The sequence below is a fragment of the Colossoma macropomum genome, unplaced genomic scaffold (genome assembly GCF_904425465.1).
Source record: "Colossoma macropomum unplaced genomic scaffold, Colossoma_macropomum, whole genome shotgun sequence".
Lineage (NCBI taxonomy): Eukaryota > Metazoa > Chordata > Actinopteri > Characiformes > Serrasalmidae > Colossoma > Colossoma macropomum.
Window position 1 is genome coordinate 10,458,707 of NW_023494786.1, and position 18,899 is coordinate 10,477,605.

Sequence of the window (18,899 nt, forward strand, 5' to 3'; positions counted from 1 at the left end):
CTGGTTGGAACTCTCTAAGCTGGGCTGGGCTGTTGTAAACCTGCTGCTGGGCTCGTTGGGCCTCCTCCAGGTGTTCCCGTATAAAAGGTGAGACTGTATCTATCCGTTGTTTCATCTCCTGCACATACTCAATAACAGAGCGAAAGGGGTAAGGTTGTTGGTCCCATGCCTCCCTTACCATGTCGAGGAGCCCCCGAGGCCTCTGAGCGCATGATAACTCAAAGGGGGAAAACTCTGTGGAGGCCTGGGTCACCAGGAATGGCAAAGAGTACCTAAGGTATCAGCAAGTCCCAGTCACATCCATCTTGACTTATCACTTTTTTACCATGCGTTTGAGGGTCTGATTAAACCATTCCACAAGGCCATCAGTCTGGGGGTGATAGACGGAGGTGTGTAGGTATTTTACCTGGAGGAGCCAGCAGAGATCAACCATGAGACTGGAGGCAAAGGGGGTGCCCTGGTCCATGATTATGTCTTTAGGTATTCTGACTTGACTGCAGAGCAGAAACACTTCCCAAGGCTTTTCTCAGAGGGACTGCTTCTGGGTAACAGGTGGCGTAGTCAACGATGACTAAGATGTACTCGTGTCCCTGGCCTGATTTTGGAAGCGGCCCGATGATGTCCATCCCAATCCTCTCAAATGGGACTCTGATGACAGGCAGCGGAACATGGGGGCATGAGGTGACTTCTTCAGGGGGGGTTGAGCTGACATCGGCAACAACGCAAGCAAAAGTTCTTTACTTCTGCTTGAATAGAGGGCCAGTAAAACCAAGGAGTAATGTGGGCTAGCGTGTTTTCATAGGCAAGGTGTTCTCCAAGCAGGTGAAGATGGGCTAGGTGCATTACTGCATTACATAGTAGAGAAGATTGTTTTTACCACAAAATATCTGCTGGAAAGGCTGTTGTGAGTGAGGGACCCATTAATGAACAGCATATTTTCCCAGGCAAGCATGTGGTTTTCGTCTAGTCTGAGGTGGTTTCGTCTAGTTCCAACTTGTTTTCAGCACATTCTGTTGCATCTACCATGTCTTGAGAGTCTTTTGGGCTTCTCATGGTGACCGCCCTTTTACTATTGAGAGGTTGAGTCCGTAGAAACCTCTCCATGGCGACCTGGTCCGCCACCTGTTCTGAAGTACAGGCCCCAGGTTGCAGCCAGCGTTTTGTTGGAGTAGTTGGAGCATCTGCTGGTGGGGTAGTTGGCCACTTTTATAGAGTCCCATTCTGGCCAGGATTTTGACCTTTAGCTCAATTGATTGGGTGATAGAGAGTAATAGGTAAGTTGGACTTCACCCGTTAAGAAAAGGGCAAGGATTTCCATCCCCTCTCGTCTGTCACAGACTTCCCGTTTGGTGATGGTTTCAAAGGTGTGCAGGTATGCTTCGATATCAACCTTGGGGTTAAGTTTGGTGAGAAGGTGGTGTGCTGTTTCTTTGGGGTTAGGAAGAGGGGGTGGCGCAAATACTGTGCGATGGGTGGCCAGCAGATCTTCCGCGATAGTCCTGACCCCCCCTTCTTGCTTCAAGAAGGTGTTGTATCAGCTAATCCATTCTGTTCTCGTACGGCAGCTGGAGGAGGAAAAAAAAACTGTTTATTTATCTATTTATTTTTTTACATGTGATCCCTTAGGTGCGTTTTGCCTGCATTCTCCACCACTGTGGGGCGCTCGCGGTTGAGAGAGGGGCCACAGAACATGCAGACACGAGAGGTGATTTAAAAAAAACACTCTTGCTATCAGAATATTGGAAAAATGTAATAAAACAGCTAAATGTCAAAAAAGTCAATATTATGTTACTCTATATTAAACAGCAAAATAATAATAATTTAAAACAGTTGATTGAAAAGGTAGAATATATATCCACCCACAAATTAGTTGTTTTGCAATTGGTGCAGGGTTGGACAAGGAATGGTGGCAAAAATCTTACTTAACCTAAGGCAGAACTGTAATGAAAAAATCAATTTAAACTGAAAACTTTGTGTTATATACTGATTCTAAGATGTGCCATAATTCCTCATAAGGTTGAATAGGATTTTTGCCAACATTCTGTAAAGCTTGCTCCACTACCTGCCACAAAAGAATAAATTTGTAAAGGGAGGATGTCAACTGGACAAGCAGCATTTACAGACAAATATGTAACAGTGTAGCCTATAGGCAAGATAATCAGTTTAGGAGACACAGATGATTAGAACATTAACTAAAGCTTTAGTGTAAGTAGATTACTCTCAGATAACTAGTTAACATTATATAGCTATAAATACTTTGAAGTGACAAGAACATAACATAGACTGTTTGCAAGTCATTCTGTCCAAAAAACATGACTCAAACATCATTGTGACTTTAACCATGGCAAGTCAAAAGAAAATCCTGGCAGTGTAATTCATTAAAATTAATCAAAAATAGATTAAGAAGAAATGAACTTTTTTTCCTGAAATTACATGGAAGCAGTATTATTACTTTGCAACTCATGCTACTTGTTGGATGTATTCACTTGTGTAGACCATGTATATTTACTGCAACAATAATATTTAAAATGTTGATGAGAAAGAAAAGGACACAAAAAGAGACACTAAATTATTAAAATACTCCGGTTTCCTCCCACAGTCCAAAAACATGCGGTCAGGCCAACTGGACATGCTAAAATTGCCCCTAGGTGTGAGTGTGAAGGTGTATGTCTGTCTGTCTGCCCTGTGATGGACTGGCGACCTGTCCAGGGTGTATCCTGCCTTCTGCTCAATGACAGCTGGGATAGGCTCCAGCACCCCACAGTGACCCAGAAGGATAAGCGGTTTAGATGATGTATGTATGTATGTACTATGCATAATGAACTACAACAGGCTCCACCTCTATCCCTTAGAACTATGTTTTTACAAAGACTATAAATACATGATGAATGTGATACTAAGCCTTGTGTTCCCTGCATCTGTTGTGTGATTTTATTTTTTTACAGTTTTTGTTCTACAGTGGTTGACTTGTAGGGTGTGTACTTTTCTAATCAACTGTACAATCTTAATACTTTGTTTCCAAAAATGCAGAGTTTTGTTGTTAACAGTAGCTCAAGCAATAATCTTTTAATAGAATTGTCAAGATCTTTATTTGTAAAGATGACGGTGATGCAGATTCTGGTGGGGATTTTCCTCTGTGTAAACTGTCTGATGATATTCACCTTTCTGAAAAAGTTCAGGGAGGACACTCGCTACATTTTGTTTGCACAAACCCTATTTGTTGACTCTACACTCTTGATTTTATCTGATATGTTGGTGGTTGGGACTGCTTACCAGTACCACATGCACATGATTGCTTGCATAATTGTGCAGTCAGTTGGAACTATTTTTACAGTTTGTACTCCACTGACTCTTGTGGCAATGTGTCTGGAGCGCTATGTTGCTATATGCATGCCTTTAAGACATGCTGACATCTCCACCAGCAGAAAGATTCTTTGGATTTCTGATTATATGGGGTATCAGCTCCATAGTTTCATTGATCACTTTGATAGCGTATTTATCTGTGGTTCCTCCTGGTGCTCTGTTCTCCTATACTGTATGTAATGCAGAATTAATGTTCAAAGAAGAGTGGCAGGCACACACACGTGGTACAATGTTGCAGCTTATTTTCTTATTTATGATCTTCATCATTGTCTTCACTTACATCAAGATAATGATTGCAGCCAGAGCCGCCTCTTCTGAGAATAAGAAATCAACCAACAAGAGTCTCAGAACTGTGCTACTTCATGCCTTTCAGCTGTTTCTGTGTATAGTTCAGTTTTTAATCCCATATATAGAAATGGCATTTTGGAACATCGACATCATAATGTTTAATAATGTAAGATATTCAAATTTAATAGTGTTTGTTATTGCACCACGTTGTCTTAGTCCATTGATTTATGGTCTCAGAGATGAAAAGTTTTTCCTTGTTTTAAGACATAATGCTGTGTGTGGTTTGACAGCCTTTTCTCAGCATTATTCATACATACATACATACATAAATCATCTAAACTGCTTATCCTTCTGGGTCGCGGTGGGGTGCTGGAGCCTATCCCAGCTGTCACTGGGCGGAAGGCAGGATACACCCTGGACAGGTCGCCAGTCCATCGCAGCCTTTCAGTGAATGGAAAATAAGACCAGGCTAACAAAAAATATAACAGCTTTTATCAGCAGCTCAGTATCACAGTTTATTCACTGTGCTTTATAACTAATTTATGAGAATTATTGAATCAGTATATGTGAATCAGAAAAAGGATAAACTGATCACTTGCCTTAAACATCAACTATTTCTTCCTTCTATTTTAAGTTATTCTCAGACCTTGCACAAGTTAAAGAAATGGGACTCTGAAGTAATTTACTAGACTACAAATTAAACCTTTTTAGTTTAACTTATAGTCTCGTGTGTGCATTTGAAACAAAAATGAGACCCACCTAGCTAGTTGATTTTGACTATTATGACTATTTGAATTGAAAATAATTATATATAATTGTCCAGCATATAGATTTAATGACAGTTTATGGTTTAGCAAAAGCATTTTGTTCCAAGAGTGTAATTTACTGAAAATGTACATGTTTGCTGGATTTTTTGCATTTTGCGAGTTCCTTTAAAATAAATTTGTATCATAGATGACTGTTTTTCTTGGTCACCATGTGCAACTATGATCAATTTCACAAAATCGTGTACAAAATTCAAAAGAAGAAGAAAAAAAACAGAGAGAAGAAAAGTAAGAAAATGTTCAGCTTGATGTATAGTTTAACACCTGAATGTATGTAATGTGCAGTAATTTGTTGGTCTCTAGTGATAAAGGCTCCTTAAGGTTGCTATTGAGTAAAAATCAAACAAAATTACAATTAAAAGTAAAATTAGTCTCAGATAGAAACTATATTTTGATTAGATTACAAAAACTTACTTTCCCTGTTAAAGTCCATGTTCAGTGCTTTGAAAAAAAGTATACCTAAAACATTTCTACAAATTTTAGAAACATTTCTATAAATTATGTTTTATAAAGAAACAGGCCAACTGCAGCTGTTGTTTATTTTTTGAATTTATGTTTACACTTTTTTGTGTGGTGTGGATTTCCTCACCTATTATACATCTTTTATATCTATTATATTATATATCGTTATGACCCAGTCTAGGGTTGGGCCATAATAGAATGACTGAGTGGTGGATAACTTTGTATGTAATACAGCTAATAATGGGCAAAGATGGGTTAAATAAGTGAAAGTAAATTGTAAGAACTATGTACAAACAACAGCACTGTCCAGGTTGGCTTCTGCCGAAAATACTAAACAAAACACTAAGATAGGAACTAACTGTACTGGAGCTGCAATGCCTGGAGAAGGGAGAGAGAAAAAGAGAGAGCGAGAGAAGAATACTCACACACACGACAGCCACTGAATATACAGCAGAGCATAACAGTAGCTTAAACAATGACCTGTTGATTTTTTTTTTTAAAGCAGAAGGTTATGTTGGTGCATTCTAGTGGAGATTTTTCTCTGTGTAATCTGTCTGATGGCTTTCACCTTCTTAAAAATAAGAGCACTCATTACATTTTGTTTACACAGAAAATTTATATCCAATTAGTGACCATCCTTTCATGGTGTTGACCACGGCACAGTCGATTTGGAATAATTACCTTTAGCATATTGCTACTATATACTTTATCAATATGGTTGAAGCATAGGCATAACATTATGACCGCCTCCTTGTTTCTACGCTCATTGTCCATTTTATCAGCTCCACTTACTATATAGGAGCACTTTGTACTTCTACAATTACAGACTGCAGTCCATCTGTTTTTCTGCATACTTTGTTAGCCCCCTTTTTCCCTGTTCTTCAGTGGTTCACAGAGCAGGTACTATTTGGGTGGTGGATCATTCTTAGCACTGCAGTAACACTGACGTGGTGGTGTGTTAGTGTGTGTTGCGCTGGTACGAGTGGATCAGACACAGCAGTGCTGCTGGAGTTTTTTCCACTCTATTAGACACTCCTACCTTGTCAGTCCACCTTGTAGATGTAAAGTCAGAGACAATAACTCATCTGCTGCTGCACAGTTTGTGTTGGTCATCCTCTGGTCCTTCATCAGTGGTCACAGGACCTTGCCCAAAGGACGCTGTTGGCTGGATATTTTTGGTTGGTGGACTGTTCTCAGTCCAGCAGTGACACTGAGGTGTTTAAAATCTCCAGCAGCACTGCTGTGTCTGATCCACTCGTACCAGCACAACACACACTGACACACCACCACCACGTCAGTGTTACTGCAGTGCTGAGAATGATCCACCACCCAAATAGTACCTGCTCTGTGAGGGTCCACTGGGGTCCTGACCACTTAAGAACAGGGTAAAAGGGGGCTAACAAAGCATGCAGAGGAATGGATGGTCTACAGTCTGTAATTGTAGAACTACAAAGTGCACCTATATAGTATGTGGAGCTGATAAAATGGACAGTGAGCGTAGAAACAAAGTCATAATGTTATGCCTGATCGGTGTACATGCATTTAAGACATCCTGACATCTCTACCAGCAGGATCAGATTCCTTATTATAGGGGGATATCAGCTCCACAGTTCTACTTTTCACTTCAGTAATGTATCACTGTGGTCAGTTCTGATGCTCTGTCATCCTTTGCTGCATAGGATATAGATAAAGTTAAGAGAACAGTGCCAGGCATAAACATATTCTACAATCTTGCAGCTCCTTTTTCTCTTTATGATAATTTTCATTGATTTGTATTATTGAAATGTATGAAATGTATTATTTATTGTTAGTTTCCCAATGTGCTTTCAGGGAGCTGCACCAAATCAGCTACAAAGCAGAGAGCCAAATGCATAGCCAAATGGACAAATATGCAGGAGGCTGAACCAAGAATGGATTCTGCAGTAGTGAGTGGAACTAAATCAGAAACTGAATCGAGAAGCCAAGTCATAAACTGAAGTGGAAAGCATTTCAATCAGGGATAGAAACTGAACCAGAATCAGGGACAAGCACAGGACCTGCCAAAGTCAGCCACAGAGATGTGGACGGGATCTGGGTTACTTTTGTGAAAGTGATGTGCAGTTGTAAGCAGTTATGACTGTTGTACAGTATGGTCAGTAAATATGTTAAATATGAGGATGGTAGAGCAAGTTGGTAATACACAATGCAACATACTTCAATGTCCATGTGCTACTCGATTCATGAAAGATTTATGAAGACAATAGGTTATTTGAGGAGATTTTAGAGGACATCATGACAGCAAAAGAACAAAGTTCTACTAAAGCTACATAAACAGTTTGGACACATTTTACGTGGATAGACTAAAATCTGCTGGCCTGCTCTGCTACTGACAAACATGAATGCATTTCAATTCTCAATGAAATAGTAAACCACGTTGACACATGTATCAGTTACAGCAGACTCATAGCCCAAGTTATAATGAAACAGTGGCAGTGTATGGAAAATGAGTTAGTGACTGCACTTGTGTTTTATTACTGACAGCCTTTCATCTGTGCATGTTTTTCTTTTAGTAGGCTGTTAGAGGTGATAGAGAGAGGATCCATCCATTCAAGTCCAATAGTTCTATTTTTAACCACACTTGTCTCCTGTGCCCTTCCTCTACACAGCCAAGGATGTTACACTGGTGCCAAACTTAAAAAAGATGCTAATAAGCAGCAATGGAGTCATTCCTGTTTGGAGAAGTAGCCAGCTTAGACCAGACCCAACACTGGGCCCTCCTTGACCTTCAGTGGGAACAGGAACAGCAGTTTGGGATGCTGGCAAAAGTGCAGGCCAAGGACAAGAGATTCTGCAACCTTGAGCACTTGATTGATTACATGTAAGCAAACAAGCAAAGTTTATTTATATAGCGCTTTTTACAACAGGTGTTGTCACAAAGCAGCTTTACAGAAAAATCTGGGTCGAAGCCCCCATGAACAAGTTAGTGGCGACAATGGCAAGGAAAAACTCCCTAAGAATAAGAGGAAGAAACCTTGAGAGGAACCAAGACTTAAAAAGGGAACCCATCCTCCTCTGGTCGATACCGAATAGCAAACAGTGTTAGTATAAAGTATTATAGTACAAAATGGGGAAAACAGGCGGAGCAATGGTTAATTGGATTAGTTTTAGTTTATGCAGCAGCAGCAGCAGCATCATCGGGAGGGTCAGTTCATGAGGGTGAGGTTTGCACAGTGTTGTACAGCATGAAGTTCAATGTTGGTCAAGCCGGTCCAGAAGGCTGCTGAGCAGTGGGCACCCGATCAAGGCAGAAGAAGCAACAGCATCAGATGCACAAGATGGGCAGCTGTTCAACTCAGCAAACAGAGGAAAACACACAGAGAGTCAGTTCTATAATGAGTGATTGATCACAGATTACAGTATTAACAGAGCAGCAGAGACTCAGGCAGGTCTAGTTATTACAGCGCTTGACTAAAGAAACCAGAAGGTACTCCCTGAGATGTCGGCTCCCCTCCGCTCCACCGTCAGCAAGCTTGAGTTAACACATGAGCAGCGAGACGACAGCACCAACACTCCCAGTTTACCATAATACTCTATGACCATGAACCCCCAGATCTGCACCTTTTATCTGACAGGGAAAACTAATTATCAAAGGCTTGACTGAACAAGGAAGTTTTTAGCCTAGACTTAAAGACTGAGGCTGTGTCTGAGTCCCGAACATTGACAGGAAGATTATTCCAAAGCTGGGGGGCTTTGTATGAGAAGGCTCTAACTTTATTAATTCTAGGTACTAATAGTAAGCCAGCACCTTGTGATCTAAGTAGGCACGATGGTTCACAGTAGGAGAGAAGTTCACTCAGTTACTGAGCTTTATAGGTCAGTAAGAGAATTTTATAATCAATGCGAAATTTAACTGGCGACCAGTGTAGGGTTGATAAAACTGGACTGATATGGTCAAATTTTCTGGTTCTAGTAGGAACTCTGGCTGCAGCTTTCTGGATTAGTTGAAGCTTGTTAAGGCTTTTGCTGGAACAACCAGACAGCAGGGCATTACAGTAATCTAGCCTTGAAGTAATAAATGCATGAACTAACTTTTCTGCATCCTGTAGAGATAATGCATTTCTTAATTTAGCAATATTGCGGAGATGCAGGAAGGCTATTCTAGTAATGTTCGTTGTATGTGCATCGAAGGACAGATCAGGATCTATTGTGACACCAAGATTTTTTACAGACGAACCTGATGCAACTGAGAAATTGTTAAGTTTAAATGTAAAATTAGACAGTTTATTTCTAGCAGCTTTTGGTCCAAGAAGCAGAACCTCTGTTTTATCTGAGTTAAGTAGGGGAAAGTTACTCGACATCCAGTCTTTTATGTCTTTTATACAGTCCTCAATCTTGCGTGTCATCGCTATAGCAGTGGAAATTTATGCCATGTTTACTGATAATGGTGCCCAGTGGTAGCATATATATTGTGAATAATATAGGTCCTAAAACAGAGCCTTGTGGAACACCATACTTTACTTTTGCGAGGACAGTTGATTCACCCTTTACATTCACAAACTGATAACGATCAGTGAGGTAAGAACCAGAAAAGAGCTATTCCTGTTACCCCTATAAGGTTTTCTAGTCTATCTAGTAATATAGAGTGGTCTATTGTGTCAAATGCTGCACTAAGATCAAGGAGGACTAGCAAAGACACATTCCCTTGGTCAGAGAATAATAAAAGATCATTTACAATTTTTACTAGTGCTGTCTCTGTACTATGATGTGGCCTAAAACCAGACTGAAATTTTTCATGTATATGATTCCTGTACAAATAGAAACTTAATTGTTTTGCTACAACTTTTTCCAAGATCTTAGATATAAAGGGGAGATTCAACATAGGTCTATAATTTGATAGTTCACAAGGATCGAGGTTAGCTTTCTTAATCAGTGGTCTAATTACTGCTAGTTTAAGAGTTTTGGGGATATAGCCAAGGCTAAGAGAGGAGTTTATTATTGACAGAATAAGCTTGGTTATTTCTGGCAAAATTTCTTGAGTAAACCTGTAGGAACCGGGTCTAACATTGAAGTAGATGATTTTGCAGAGGAAACAATTTTAACTTGTTCATTTTGTTGAAGTAAGGTAAACGATTCCAGCCTCTCTGCAGTAATTATAATATTCTCAAGATTTAGACTGGCATTATAAGGCAGCGGGTTTGTAGAGTTTAACTGTGCATACTGAATTTTCTGCCTAATTTTTTCAATTTTATCACTAAAGAAATTCATAAAATCATTGCTGGCATCTGGGGTTCAGTAACTGTTTGGTTCTTCGTTATTTTAGAAATTGTGCTAAATAATAATCTAGGATTATTCTTATTGTTTTCTAAGAGAGAAGAGAGATAAGTTGAGCATGCTATAACAAGTGCTCTTTTATAGTCTATAAGACTCTCCTTCCAGGTGGACTGGAACACTTCTAGTTTAGTCAGGCGCTATTTTCGCTCTAGTTGTCTGATAGTCTGTTTTAAAGCTCGAGTATGATCATTATACCATAGGGCAAGCTTTTTCTGCCTTACTATTTTACTTTTTAATGGAGCCACACTATCTAGTGTAGATCGAAAAGTATCCTCTAAGAACTTGGTCATAATATCTAACTCGGTAGGATTAGACGGACATCTTACAGAAGCTGATAATTGTGGGAGGTTTCTGATAAAGCTACCAGCTGTGGAGGAAGTTAACACGATAACATGGTGATGAACGCACATTACCACTAAAGTGAATTTTGTATGAGATTGAAAATGTTATTAAACTTGATTGAAAATCAGAGAATTCCTGTAAGAACTGAGAATATGGCCCTGGCAGCCTATAAATTACATCATAAGACAGTCGGTCAATGAGAAGACACAAAAGGGAGAACATTTGAGGAGGAAAGAGAGAGAACCGGTATGGTGGAAAGCACTGGTAACTTCTGCTTGGAGCTATTTTTCTAATTTTTTTTTTCCACCATTTGTAATTGTGTGTGTGACTTCTTCCTGCAGCTTTGAATAACTTTATGGGCTTACTTTCAACAGAGCTCAGCGTCAGGAGTAAACAACAAATTTGCACTGCCATACAAGCTGTCGGGTGGGGAGCAACTGGGTTCTTGAACGTGAGACTTGTTCACTGACTCTACATACTCTCTTTTCTCACCCAGAGGATTGCAGTCTGAACTTGTGGAACTTTTATAAGTTGGTAAACGTCTCATTATTGACGGGATTGCCGAGTCCCATTATTGACTCTTTGGAGTATCTGGCAAACCCTTGGAGCCTTGGCATCTTTTAAAGGGAATAATTCCACCCATTTGGAATAATAATCCACTACAACCATCAGCATAGTGTTCCTGGAGCAACTCATAGGTAAGCGACTCATAAAATCCACTCCGATCATTTCTCCTGGCTGCTGGACCTTGGTTTGTTGTAGCAATCTGGCTGTTTTAGTATTCGGGCTCTTGTACTATTAGCAGGTCACACACTCTTTTACATACTTCCAGACGTCTCCTCTTATACTAGGCCACCATGCCACTTCCAGAATCTTCCTGAGGGTTTCCAAGCATTCTTTCTCGGTGGTGGAATATCTCAGCTCCGCTCCTCGCGGTGCCTGAGAAGCATACGCGATGACCTTCTCCTTGCCCTCAATTTTCTGGGTAAGGACAGCCCCTAATCCAACATCACTAGCATCATCATTTTCACCAACATCATTTTGACAGTCTGCAGACCATTCCCAACACACACCTTTCTTTTTTAGGTTGTTCAGTGGAGCAGACATGTCAGCCAGGTTAGGGATAAACTTATGATACCAGCCTACCAAACCTAAGAGTCGGGTACCTGCAAATGGCTGCCACCTTTTCAGGGTCTACTTCAACCCCTCGACCCGACACCACATGTCCCAGGAAGGTGATTTGCGTCTGGAAAAGGTGACATTTTTTTATGTTGAGAGTTAGTCGGGCCTGATGTAATTTGCTGAAGACCGCATCCAAGTGTTGGAGGTGTTGATCCAGAGTCTGTGAGAATACAATAATGTCACAGATGTAGACAAAACATATTTTCCCTTTCAGCTCTCCCAACACTTGTTCCATCAACCTCTGGAATGTGGCGCCAGCATTCTTGAGGCCAAAGGGCATATCTTTAATATGGTATAACCCTTGTGGGGTGATGACTGCTGTCTTCACCTTACTCTCTTCATCCATAGCCACCTGCCAGTAGCCACTCTGCAAATACAGTGTGCTAAAACAGGCAGCATTCTGCATTGACTCTAGGATCTCATGCACCAGGGGCATAGGGTAGGCATCATGAAATGTCGGAATGAAAACGGAATGAACTATCCAGCTTTGGGACTAAAACCACAGGAGCGGCCCAGGAGGAGGAAGAGGGTTCGATTATGTCTTCTTTTAACATCTTTTGGATGTGTTCTTTTATGACGTCCTACTTTTGGATGGACGTTAAGTAGGCTCTTCTCCTCACAGGAACCTCATCTGTGGTGATAATATGGTGTTTTACCACCATAGTGGATCCCAACCTCTCAATCCAGACTGTTGACCACTTCTGCAGCATTGGTCGTACCACCTCTGGTTGAGAGTTGCTAAAGATGTTAGCTTGCAGTTCTGTCCTCTCCATGGCCACATAGAAGTGGATTCTACCCCCCCTGTCTGTCCAGCTGAGCGCCGTTCTAGATTTTGCAAGGAACTGATGGGATTTCCCGTTCGGCATGGTGTATTTGCCCAGGTGTGGCTGAAGGGACATTTTGCTGCTGATTAGAAAGTCTAGACCAAGCAAGAGCAGCATGTACAGGCTGTCATCTTTCAGGACATACACATCAAGTTTGTAGGACACATCATAGAGCTTGAGAACTAGAAATTTGCCCACTGCTTTGCTCACTTGCCCATCTGCCATAATAAATGCCTGATTTTCACAGCACAACAAATCCTCACAGGCGTTGAGAATCCTCCGCACCATCTTCTCCTCTGGCATTTCTGGGCGCCACTTCAAGCAAAGTGCTCTGTAGTCATAAGCAAAATCTCTTAGCCGCTGGTTTGGGGCTTGCACCATGGCTGCTCCTCGATTTCTGCAGTATAATCTTCTGACAGAAAAGCTTCCAAAAAGGCAGTTTTGAACATGGGCCAGTTTTTAATTTAGATTTTTGTGGCCTGCCACCAACTTCGAGCTGGACCCTGTAATACAGCATTGAGTGTTCCCAGCAGCTCCTGATCACTCAGCAGCTGAAGAGTCAGGAAGTTTTCACACTGCTCAATGAAGTTAGTGACATCCGATGAGCTTGTGGATTCACCAAACTTGATGGTGATACAGACGGTGGACACGGGAATGATTTCACAGCAGGTGTGGATGTTGTGAGGGGCTTTAAAAGCTTCCGAGAGCTTCTGCATGAGGTTTCTCTTAATTTTTCCTCCCACACACGATCACGACGATGGAGACAGTCAACAATTGTGCAGTCAAGATGGCTAAAACTTTCATCTACATACTCCTTCATGTTGACGGACAGTTTGTTGATCATTTCTCTTAGCCCTTCTTCCCTACTGAGGGAGGAATCAACCACATCTTTAAGTCATCGTTCTAATGCTTCTACTCTCTCAGCGAGTCTCTCTCCCAACAAACCAAGCTTATTGCTAACATCATCATCATCATCTCCATGTTAGGCAACAGATGGTTTCAGATTATCCAAATATAATTGTTCAAGCAGGCTAGAAACCTCAGTGATATCCCCACGTTGCTGCCTCTGTGCTATGTGCTGGGGGGGTCTGTTTTGTTCTTCAGCCACCTCCATTTTGTGAAAAGGAGGGCCTTGAATATCCTAGGTGTACCAATATATGAAGATATGTAAGTGTATATGATTGAGATTAATAGCTGTGCGAGTCCATGGTTGCTCCTTTGTCCAACTCTGTTTAGTGTCCGTTGAAAAAAAGACACCAACAGCAAAGGTTGTGCGCACAACTGCAAACAGTGAACAAAAAAAGCAGAGAAAATAGATCCAAAGGAGAAATTGCGCACACTCATTCACCATGCCGTCTATTCTCTCTCCCGCCATGTTCTCCCTTCCTCGTTTTCTTTTTGACTCTATCCTCTGATTGGACGATTGTTGTATTGTTGTATGGCTGATTGTCCCATGACATAGTGAGTATAACAGGGTACTTAAAGTTCATAGAAAAAAGCTCAGAATTGCCCTCTTTCCCACAGGTAACTCATTATTAACACTCTTATCTATATAACAAATAACAAAACAAATTTAAATGTGCAAGAGGAATGTAAAATGGTATAAACAGAACCTCTGTTTCCTTTACAAAAAGTCCTGCAAGCCTCCACTAGGTTTTCTCCATTTGAATAACTGTAAGGGCAGAAGGCCCAGAACATCCATTTGTGAGTACTGGAAGGAGGGATTTTGGAGAAGCAGCAATGAAATTCAGTACTTTCTGGACCTGAACCCAAAACATCATATATTGAGTAAGAAAGTGCAGAAGAACTTGCTCCAGGCCCAGGAACATCAGCCCTGAAAGAATAGGTGCACTCAGCTTACACTGGAACTTTATATTCAGCACATCAAGCTCCAAATTGCTTGACAAGTAGCTCAAGCCATTTGAAGTCACATAGCAAGTTGGAGGGCTTTTTAAAGTTCTGTGATTCACTCATGCTCTTTGTAAGTTCCCACTTGGGTCCCTAGTCAGAGTGCCATAGGCTCAAAGCCACATTGGTAGGGAATGTGGATCTGGGAAGGATTTGGAAGCATTCCCTGATTGCCAATGTGGGTGACTGTTTAAAACTTTAGTCTTTTTATTTGGCCAAATATTGTTCTTTAAAAAATCTTGCTGAGGGGTTCACAAAAAATGCAACCCACAGCCCTACAGAGGATCCACTGGTCCGCTTTCTTTGGGTGCTTAAAAGCAAGCTCTGTCAGCCAGCAAACAGCATGCAACTATAGGAGTGGACTGAGTCCCAGGGCTGGTCAAATGGGGAGAAGAGACTCCAGAGCTGAGGATTAGTGTTCAAAGCCTTGGCATTACATGTATGATTGCTGTTTCTCCAGTCCACTTTACGTGCTGCTATATTGCCACAGAGGACTCTCAATTGGAGGATACCTGACAAGCTCCTATGCCATCCTTGCATTTCCCTCCTGTGCTACCTCTCCATCTAATGAGGCCAACTGTCTCTGTCCCACCAGCCTAGATACATAGTGTCCTTTGTAGTGGGACAAAAAACAAGCAGGCATTGTGAGAAATTATGCCATCTTTTTAAAGACTGCTGCTCTAAAGATCTCAAGGTAGACAAGAGAGTCTTTTAATTTGTTCTTTTTGTTTCTCCCTCACTATCTTACCTCGAGTTGCCATGGCTGGAGGAGCTGTTCCAGAGTCACAGATAGAGATTAAGCTATGGTTTACTCAGGCCTTCTTCAAAAAAATGTAGAAATTTTAGTAAGATGTGTCCATAATGGAAGATGGAGCTAATTAATTAAATATTGCTCGAGAATATTTGACATTGATTAAAACAAGTAAAACTGCAATAGAAATAATTGTTGTGTTACTCTATATTAAACAAAAATGATAATAATTTAAAACAATTAAATTTAAAAGGTAGAATAGGTAGAATTTTAAAAGGTAGAATATATATGATCATGATTACACCAAGCAACACTAGTAAAAAAAATAATAAAATAAAAAAAAAAGCTTATTCAGGCTCCATCCATGAATCAGTTGTTTTGCAAATGGTGCAGGGTTGGACAGGGATGGTGGCACAAATCTCACTTAACCTAAGGGAGAACTGTACTGCAAAAATCAATTTAAACTGAAAACTTTGTGTTATATACTGACTCTAAAATGTTCCATAATTCCTCATAAGGTTGAATAGCATTTTTGCCAACATTCTGTAAAGCTTGCTCCACCACCTGCCACAAAAGAATGAATTTGTAAAGGGAGGATGTCAACTAGACAAGCAGCATTTACAGACAAATATAAACAGTGTAGCCTATAGGATAAGATAATCAGTTTAGTAGACACAGATGATTGGAACATTAACTAAAGCTTTAGTGTAAGTAGATTACTCTCAGATAACTAGTTAACATTATATAGCTATAAATACTTTGAAGTGACAAGAACATAACATAGTTTGCAAGTCATTCTGTCCAAAAAACATGACTCAAACATCATTGTGACTTTAACCATGGCAAGTCAAAAGAAAATCTTGGCAATGTAATTCATTAAAATTAATCAAAAATAGATTAAGAAGATATTAACTTTTTTTTTAAACTCATGACTGACATGGAAGCAGGATTATTACTATACGATTCATGCTACTTTTTAGATGTATTCACTTGTGTAGATAAAAAAAATAATAAAAATGAAAAATAATATTTAAAATGTTGTGAGAAAGAAAAGGACACAAAAAGAACATCATTTAAATGTGAATCAACACTTAATTATTAAAATTAAAATTATCACTATGCAAAATGAACTACAACAGGCTCCACCTCTATCCCTTAGAACTACGTTTTTACAAAGACTATAAATACATGATGAATGTGATACTAAGCCTTGTGCTCCCTGCATCTGTTGTGTGATTTTATTTTTTACAGGTTTTGTTCTACAGTGGTTGACTTGTATAATCTTAATACTTTGTTTCCAAAAATGCAGAGTTTTGTTGTTAACAGTAGCTCAAGCAATAATCTTTTAACAGAATCGTCAAGTTCTTTATTTATGAAGCTGACATTGGTGCAGGTTCTGGTGGGGATTTTCCTCTGTGTAAACTGTCTGATGATATTCACCTTTCTGAAAAAGGAGGTGTTCAGGGAGGACACTCGCTACATTTTGTTTGCACAAACCCTATTTGTTGACTCTACACTCTTGATTTTATCTGATATGCTGATGGTTGGGACTGCTTACCAGTACCACATACACATGATTCCTTGCATGATTGTGCTGTCAGTTGCAACTATTTTTACAGTTTGTACTCCACTGACTCTTGTGGCAATGTGTCTGGAGCGCTATGTTGCTATATGCATGCCTTTAAGACATGCTGACATCTCCACCCGCAGAAACAGATTCTTTGGGTTTCTGATTATATGGGGTATCAGCTCCATAGTTCCACTGATCACTTTGATAGCATATTTATTTGTAGTTCCTCCTGGTGCTCTGTTCTCCTATACTGTGTGTAATGCAGAATTTATGATGGGGGAAGAGTGGCAGGCACACACACGTGGTACAGTTTTGCAGCTCATTTTCTTATTTATGATCTTCATCATTGTCTTCACTTATATCAAGATAATGATTGCAGCCAGAGCCGCCTCCTCTGAGAATAAGAAATCAACCAGCAAGAGTCTCAGAACTGTGCTACTTCATGCCTTTCAGCTGTTTCTGTGTATAGTTCAGTTTTCAATCCCATATATAGAAATGGCATTTTGGAACATTGATATCATAACGTTTAATAATATAAGATATTCAAATTTAATCCTGTTTGTTATTGCACCACGTTGTCTTAGTCCATTGATTTATGGTCTCAGAGATGAAAAGTTTTTCCTTGCTTTAAGACATAATGCTATGTGTGGTTTGACAGCCTTTTCTCAGCATTATTCAGTGAATGGAAAATAAGACCAGCCAAACAAAAAATATAACAGCTTTTATCAGCAGCTCAGTATCACAGTTTATTCACTGTGCTTTCTAACTAATTGATGACAATTATTGAATCAGTGTATGTGAATCAGAAAAAGGATAAACTGATCACTTGCCTCAAACATCAGTTAAAGAAATGGGATTCTGAATTAATTTACTAGACTTCAAGTTAAACCTTTTTTGTGTAACTTGCAGTCTAGTGTGTGCATTTAAAACAAAAATGAGACCCACCCAGCTAGTTGATTTTGAATAGCATGACTATTTGAATTGAAAATAATTATATATAACTGTCCAGCATATAGATTTCATGACAATTTAAGTTTTACCAAAAGCATTTTGTTCTAAGTGTGTAATTGTTTGAAAATGTATGTTTGCCGCATTTCCGCATTTTGTTTGTTCCTTTAAAATAAATTTTTGATGTGGAGGATCATAGATGACTGTTTTTCTTGGTCACCACGTGTAACTATGATCAATTTTACAAAATTGTGTACAAAATTCAAAAAAAGAAGAAATGAAACAGAGAGAAAAAAAATAAGAAAATGTGTAGCTTGATGTATATTTTAACACCTGAATATATGTAATGTGCAGTAACTTGTTGATCTCTAGCAGGATTCAGACAGGAACTAACTCTTCTAGAGCTGCAGTGGCTGGAAAAAGGGAGAGAGAGAGAAAGAGAAAGAGATACACACACACACACACACACACACACACACACACACACACACACACCAGCCACTGAATATACAGTGGTGCATAACAGTAGCTTAAACAATAACCTGTTGATTTTTTTTTTTGTTTTAAAGCAGAAGGTTATGTTGGTGCATTCTAGTGGAGATTTTTCTCTGTGCAAACTGTCTGATGGCTTTCACCTACCTAAAAATAAGAGCACTCATTACATTTTGTTTGCACAGACAATTTATAACCAATTAGATCATCCTTTCATGGTGTTGACCACGGCACAGTCGATGTGGAATAATTACCTGTAGCATGTTACTACTATATAGTTTATCAACATGGTTGGAGCAATATTTTGGTATATGCTTGCATTTAAGACATGCTGACATCTCTATCAGCAGGATCAGAGTCTTTGGATTCCTTATCACATGGGGTATCGGCTCCACAGTTCTACTGCTCACTTTAGTAACATATCACTGTGATCAGTTCTGATGCTCTGTCGTCCTTTGCTGCATAGGATATAGAAAATGTTAGGAGAAGAGTGCCAGACACAAACATATGCTACAATCTTGCAGCTCCTTTTTCTCTTCATGATCAATTTTATTTATATCAGGAGAATTTCTGCATTTTCTAAAGTAATGTTTAAATTTAACATGTTCAAAATGTATCTTTATTTTTGCACCATG

The 18,899-nt window shown here is 39.8% G+C and overlaps 1 protein-coding gene and 1 pseudogene across 1 annotated transcript; both read left to right on the forward strand.

Annotated features, from left to right (window-relative positions):
* Positions 1-567: 567 nt before the first annotated feature.
* LOC118797697 lies at positions 568-11,591 on the forward strand (annotated as a pseudogene).
* Positions 11,592-16,557: 4,966 nt separating this feature from the next.
* Positions 16,558-17,517, forward strand: LOC118797708 (odorant receptor 131-2-like). Its single transcript, XM_036556979.1, has one exon. It carries the CDS (start codon positions 16,558-16,560, stop codon positions 17,515-17,517), a length of 960 nt encoding a protein of 319 aa, XP_036412872.1.
* Positions 17,518-18,899: the final 1,382 nt, after the last annotated feature.

Excerpts from the sequence above, each read along its gene's own strand:
- LOC118797708 (XM_036556979.1), top strand. The coding sequence starts at position 16,558 with ATGCAGAGTTTTGTTGTTAACAGTAGCTCAAGCAATAATCTTTTAACA.